Here is a 7,171-nt window from a genome sequence, read left to right as displayed (position 1 = left end):
GGAAAGTGTATTTAATTTTCGAAATGAAAGAACGAAAACCAATCAGAAAGAGCACGACAGAGCAATTTTGAAACAGAAATAACTTACCTTGTGCAATTACAACTAATTTGGGACGAAAAGCTCTTCAAAATTTTCCCAAAACGGGGAAAACGACCACAGATTTAAATACACAACGAGGACAACAGGCTAGAAGCAATGGCCGACACTTGAAACCAATGACTCGCAATTTATACTAGTGCCCAGTTTACATGCCAGACTATTTATATTCTCGGCGATCTGTCACTTGTCATCTCGTCCTCAAAGTGACAAACCCACTGACTGACAATTAAGATCTGCCTCTGACTTAAGGGTCTGTATGCTTGATCTGAAGACCCCAAAAATTCCTCTGGCACCCAGGTTATTGAAAGGCTAACCTGCGATCAGGCGTACTTTTCTTGAGACAGGGGCTAAAAGGTACGCCTGATACAACTTCTTAACGAGTCGTCTGCCCGTAGTCCAGAATCTGGACTTTACTCTGATTGGCCGAAAAACAATAGAGCTCTTGGAGCCTCGCTCCGATTGGTTACAGAATTGCAAATCAAATCATACTTCTTGTAAATCGGATAACATCTGATGAAATTATGGCCGCCGAGAAGGATTTGAACACGAGGGATGTTTAGGCTCTGTTTACAGCTTCTGTTGCTTCGACTTCAGACTTTTTTTCAAAAACCTTTAAAGGAAGAGCGGAGAGAATGCATCCGAAGAATGGTTTAAGTAAAAGAAGACATTACAGTTGTACTTCCTACGGGATTTGGCAATAGTGTTATTAATACAGGCCCGAACATTCCAGAAGAAAATGCATCGTTCTTCTTCCGCCAACTCGAAAACGTTTGTAGTTGTGGCAAGTCCTTTGGAATATATTCGGAAGTAACAAGTTGCGAATCCAAAAAGAACCGAGTAGAACTTAAGGGCTGCCCCATTCGGGGAATCAGCCGAGCTTGACAGAGAAATTCGACACTGTTTACGGAATCGCTGAACAATCTGAACACACTTCTAACAAAATGATAGCTGAGTAGCTGCTGCTGAAAAACTAGAATTTCTCAAAGTCCATTTTCCTCATATCTATTTTTATAGCATCTGTTATTGGCATCTCAAATATTCGAGTTTAAATAAAGTTTATTGTACTGTTGATTACGCCTGGTGATGACATGAAGAATTCGAGCTTTTTCTGCCATTTTATCTCGAAATTATTTGTTCCTTGATGATTTGAACGGAGAAACCGCACCAACTGTCAAGCAGGATTTGCAGAAATAGCTTTGATTGCAGGCATCAAAGCCAGAGTGCTATTTTGTTTTTGTCGCGTCTTTACTTGAATCGCAGCGTGCAATTTCCGGTAAAATCTGATTGGCTCAAATTTATAGCATGACACATGATAACATCACTCTTGACAGGTGGGCGGTAGACGACTCGTTAAGAAATTGTATCAGGCGTACCTTTTAGCCCCTGTCTCAAGAAAAGTACGCTTGATCGCAGGTTATTGAAAGGCAAGCTGTCCGAGAACATTCACTGATATTCGAAGCTGCCGTCTATTGTTAAGGTACGTAATTACGTAAACTGATGTGGATGCTCCAGTCTGACGTATTCGGGAAGAGCACCGAAAAATTAGAAGAATGGACAAGCTTGAGATTGACATCTTGCAAGCTTTTACCAAGTCGGGATAGTATGCTGGGGGGGGGGGGGGGGGGGGCACAAATTGGAAAGATCTATTAAATGGCCCTTGTTGGGCGCTGCAGAGAATCAGTAAAGTCAGTCTGTTTTCTGAAGAGGTGATTGGTTGTTGAATTATTTAGTGTAACGGTAAGGGATTCATAAGTTACATTTCAGTGGAATATTGACAAGCAAGTATGAACCAGACCGGCAGCCGAAGGTGAATCGACGATGATGCATGTTTTGTGATGCCTAATCAGGCGCCAACAGTAACCACTAAGCGTCAGGCTAGAAGCACCCGTTTTGCTGCATCGAACGTCACATTTATGTTTTATCAAAACGTGACCACTATGGATATGCGTTTCATATCCTGGAGCAAAATATGTCAGCTGTAGCCATCTAAACACGAGAACAATGTCTACTTTCGTTTTCGTCTAGTACACTTCCGCTAAGACTAGTTTGAACTGCAAACAGGGGCACCCAACGAGAATATAGTTCAAAACCACTTGAACATAGCATTGTTAAACGTATTTTAGTATTTAAACGGTAGATATAGGCATACTTTTATCCCCTAAAAAGTTTTTATCTGTTCGGATTCCCTAGCTGAAAGTCTAGTGATCCGAAAATTATAGGGACCAAAACTTACCTTTTCGAAAATTTCAGCCAGAAAAAAGGCTCCCGAAAATTCTAGGTGACCTTTTTAGGGTAAAAATCCGTTAAAAATGGGCAATTATACCATGTTTTAGATGTTCGAAAATCCTAGGACAGGCAGGCAAGCAAGAAATTTTACAACAAATGTTGCGAAAATTCTAGATCTCAAATGGTCTTCCGAACAGATATTTCCCGAAAATTGACGTTGGGTGCCCCTGTGCAAATAAGATACACGGCTTCGTTAGTTCATAGTTTGAATGTATAAAAGAGTATAAAGTATAATAACGCTTCCTTTTTGAGTTTCGTCTTAAAGGGTTCAACGTAACGCAAAACATCTTGCTCTTGAATCAAACGGGTCGGTGATTTGGTCAATATGCGGCTCTCAGCCTTCAGAATATGGGGTGGATCAGTGGCTAAAAGCAACTTTGTCTACCTTTATTGTACCCTATATTTGTCAAATCTCTCGTTAGCAGGCTGATAAATTCAGTCAAGGAGCTCAGCAGCAAAGAAGTATCCTTTATTTTTTTCTAGATAAGTAATCGTACCTGATCAGAGGTCGAGGTCAATCGAAGGAATCTGGTGTTTGAGACAGGAAGAGCATGCATGTGAGTTTGAAATTTTTCTGTGCAAAGTTTTCTCCTATGTATATTTTTAAAGTAGGAAATTTGCGTCCTCATAGGAAGGGCAAGAATTTGACAGTGGGAACTACTACTGCTATGGAAAGTTATATATCGATATATACATAAATTAAATGTTACGTTTCTCCAAAGCTTAGCGTCTGTTTTCTATTGCATTTGACATTTTTCTGTTCAGTGTCTCATAACATGTTATTTTTGTCACGCGTCATCTTTTGTTGATTAGTCGTCGTGGCGACAAGCCTACCAGTTGGAGGATGATGATGAAGCCTTAGCCAAAGCTTTAGAGCTTTCTCTTCTCGAAAATGATGAACAGAAACAATCAGTAACTTCAAGTCAGTCTAGTCAGATGCTCCAGTCTTCACCTGCTGTCAAAGCAGATTATAGAAAATTGGTAATGTTTGTTGCTTATAATTAATGAACGTTGTAGAATTTGTGATAAGGATCTTGAAAGTCCCGAGAACTTTTATGGGCCCGAAAAGTCATTTGTGAAACTGCTATCCGCTTGTTTTGAAAAGCTGATCTTCTAACGCGTTTTCAAGGTAACAAAAAGCAAAATGACTGTGAAATTTGACGACTTAAATCCTCTTTGTTCTTGAGATACAAAGGAAATTGTCACGCCCGAAAATGACCCGTAAAATTCCGGGACTTCCGAGAAACGGGCCCCAGGAACGTAAAAGGTCGGACAAATGCATTTGTCAGAGTCTCTATGATCTGTAGTTCTATGCTCTGGCTGATGCTCGTGTTTATACAATTTTCTGACCGTACTATTTTATTGTTTATGCTGTTAAGTTTTAGTCGATCTTGGTTCGTAAATCCTTAATTAATCACGAGATGTGTAATTATGAGTTTAGAAAAACGGTGGGGACTACAAGTTCATACAGCATCTCATGGATCATTTAAAAGCTGCTCACGTGAGAAAAACGCAATAGAATTCGTTAACTCTTAGTTACCTTGTCACATGTTCATTATATTCAGCCTAAACATGTACCCAAAGGACCTAGCAAGGATTTTCAACGCTCAGTTGGAGGCACAGCTTATGGAGGTTTGTTACATCAGTTGTATGATAAAATGTGGATTTTTTAATTTAAAAATTACTTTTTTTCACAGCTTCACGAATTTCACCCAACGTACAGTTATTATGCCGTATATTTATATTGTAAAAATAGAGTTCACTGCTGTTTTGAACGGGGTACAAATACCTGACTCTGGGAAGGTAAACACCGGGCAGCAAGTCGAAATTCGAACTTGGGACTTCCTCGGAGCCAACTGCCAATCAAACCACCAACATTTCGTCGCAAAAGTAGCGCGCATATTAACAACCGGTTTCACTGTAGAGCAATCTGTTTGCATCGGACATCAAATTTATTTTCTATGATTATTTATGTATGACTTGCTCTTCGCAACATGTTATCCAGTGGAAAGCGTTGTTGAACCATCTTCTCTTGGAGTAGTATAGCGAGGAGTACCGCAATTATTGAATCCTCATTCTCGAATGCCAGAGGGCGTTTAACGGCTAGAATGATCAGAATCAGTGTATTATCATTTCTGGAAAGTGGAGAAATAATTTCTTGGATTACATTGCAATTGTAAGGAATCACGAATAGCGAATTCACCGTCGGATCGATGATTCTAATTCAAATAATGTTATGCGTGTCTTCCGCTCGAGCTAACAGCACTGAACACAGGCGAACATTTGAATATTGATTTCTATCCTATCACAATTTGTAAAAGCCTTTATCTTTTCGTTGCTGATTTGATTTTCTCGCCGATAATAAAACTGCGTTTTGTGGTACCGTTTTGTGGAAGTACTTTCCATTCCTCTCAACAAAGCCCACGGGTTATATTCCTGTCCTACAAGAATCCTACGTTTTGTTGGACACATTTTTTTAGCTGACATAATGAACAAGTCAGTCGGTCAGGGTGTGTGCCCTTCTAAGCTAAAGCATGCGAAAGTTACACCAGTCTATAAATCCGATGATGAGACTGACCCTGCATGGAAACTATCGACCAATTTCTTTGTTATCTAATCTTAATGGTATTTTTGAAAAAGTAATGTTTAAGGGACTTAAAATCTTACTTGACCAAAACGGAATTCTTTTCACATCACAATATGGCTTTAGAGATAAATACTCTGACACAACATGCAATACTTGATATTGTCAATACTGTACAAAGTAATATGGACAAGAAATTGTACACCTGTGGAAGTTTCATCGACTTAAAAAAAAAGCATTCGATACAGTCAACCACTCAGTTTTGCCAAGTGAGTTACATCATTATGGCATTGGAGGCGTTGTAGACGAATGGTTTTCTTCATACTTAAGCGGACGCGTGCAAACTACAGATGTGGAAATGAAAGTATCCGCTACAGCGACAATGTCCTGCGGGGTCCCACAAGGTTCTGTGTTAAGTCCTCTACTCTTTTCGATTTATATAAATGATATCCCTAACTCTTAATTCTTCAAAGTTATGCTTCCACCTATTTGCAGATGACACAAACATGCTTTTTGTTGATAATAATCTCCGGTCTCTTGAGGCCACGTATAATAATAAACTTAAAAATGTATGTGACTGGCTGACGGCGAACAAACTTACACTTAACGCAAAAAATATTCCGTCATATTCCGACCACACCAAAAAAAGCTCGAATATGACTGAGGTAAATCTAAATGTTATAGATAACAATACTAATACACTAACTTCGCTTGAATGCAAAGAATACGTGAAATATTTTGGAGTATTGATTGACAGCCATTTGTCTTGGAAATTTCACATTGATTATGTCACATTGTTGGAATCATTGCCCTCTTGAGACATTTTGTTCCGTTAAACACTTTACTTACCGGTAGTATCTATCAGTCGCTGATGTTTCCGTATCTAACGTATGTATCTAACGTATGGTTTAATTGCCTGGGGACAAGCTGCTCAATCACACTTCAATAAACTGTTACTACTTCAAAAACGCACCATACACCTTATTCCAAAATGGCGGCGGCGGGGCAAACACTGGTACGAGTTGTATGAAAGCGAGGCTAAGAGGGCCAACTTTTGAATGACTGTATATTTGCGAAGTTTGAGCTTTAAAAATTGTTGTGTTCCCTTTTGCCACAAAAAGGTTTATCGCGAAAATGGGAACAAGATATCGTACTTGAAATTTCCCGAGGATAAAGCAATGGCCGATGCATGGGTCTGGGCAATTTGAAGAGATGTTGGTCGCAATTTTCAGATCACAAAAAACATCAGAGTCTGCTCGAGACACTTTAAAGACAGTGATTACTGGGTTGCCGTATGGCAATCCCAGTCGGAAAATGGGTAGATTTCCGTTTTCTTTATTTTAGTTTTTTTTCCGTGTCGGTAAAAGTCTTGCCAGTCACTCCCCTGGTAAGTGGTGTCTTTGTGCATAGAGCCTTCTGAGCGTATTTTCTTAGGATCGAGAGGGTAGTGGAACTGCGTAGATTTCTCTGGTGGACACAGTAGAATCATTAACCTATTGTAGCCTGCAATGGCGTCGAAAGTCATGTAACGCGAATGGCGTTTTAGTGGATCCTGAAACAAAATATACCCTTATGGAGCTCAATAATGGAAAGTCAGTTGGATAAACTAGGCAGGAGGTGAAAACCAACACCTGGAATCTCAAAATTGACGAGTAATGGACTTCGACAACAATCTGTCGCCCGTCGAGCAGAAATCAAAGTGAGCTGCATTTCTAAGTAATATTTACCAAGTGTGCTGTTATGTAGAACACGGAAACCAAATGGAAAATTCTCTGGTAACTTATGGGTTCAACAAAGACAGAGAACGAATCGAACACCTTAAGTGGATCTGTGATCAACTCTGCACAGTCTTCAGCTAAACAAAAATTGGAAATGTAACAGCCAAGAATTATTTGAAAGAAAGCTTGTCGTCTATTTTGTGCTTCATTATTCAAGGAAAAGGTTTTTCATGGAAACGGTTTGATCCTGAAATTTTAGTTTGTTGTAATATTGCGCATATTTGACACGATTGAGTTTTTTCTCTTCACGCACGTAATGAAATAGGAAGGGGTTTTTGCCTCTAATAGCAAATATGTTGTTTGTTTCAAAAAATTGTTCGCTGGAAAAGGTGGCCTTTATGAATTCATCATGTTTTATGATATGTGTACTGGATAGTTTTTATGGCAATAGTAAAGCATTTTCTTGTTATTCAAGGAAAATGTT

General features: G+C 39.3%; 1 protein-coding gene across 4 annotated transcripts in view; it reads left to right on the top strand.

The window, feature by feature from the left end:
• The first annotated feature begins 319 nt into the window (after nucleotides 1-319).
• Nucleotides 320-7,171, top strand: part of LOC137969845 (guanylate-binding protein 6-like) — a 49,709-nt gene continuing 42,857 nt past the window's right edge. The window contains exons 1-5 of one of the 4 annotated variants that reach the window (XM_068816230.1): nucleotides 320-396; nucleotides 1,513-1,576; nucleotides 2,869-2,942; nucleotides 3,199-3,366; nucleotides 3,951-4,017. In XM_068816230.1, coding sequence (XP_068672331.1) covers nucleotides 2,937-2,942; nucleotides 3,199-3,366; nucleotides 3,951-4,017 — 241 coding nt within the window. In that variant the 5' untranslated portion in view covers nucleotides 320-396; nucleotides 1,513-1,576; nucleotides 2,869-2,936. Of the gene's footprint in view, nucleotides 397-1,442; nucleotides 1,577-1,760; nucleotides 1,907-2,868; nucleotides 2,943-3,198; nucleotides 3,367-3,950; nucleotides 4,018-7,171 lie in introns of those variants that run through there. The other 3 variants (XM_068816229.1, XM_068816232.1, XM_068816231.1) reach the window with 3 other exon arrangements.

Source organism: Montipora foliosa, chromosome 9, assembly GCF_036669935.1.
Source record: "Montipora foliosa isolate CH-2021 chromosome 9, ASM3666993v2, whole genome shotgun sequence".
NCBI lineage: Eukaryota > Metazoa > Cnidaria > Anthozoa > Scleractinia > Acroporidae > Montipora > Montipora foliosa.
This window is presented reverse-complemented; position numbering and strand designations above follow the sequence as displayed.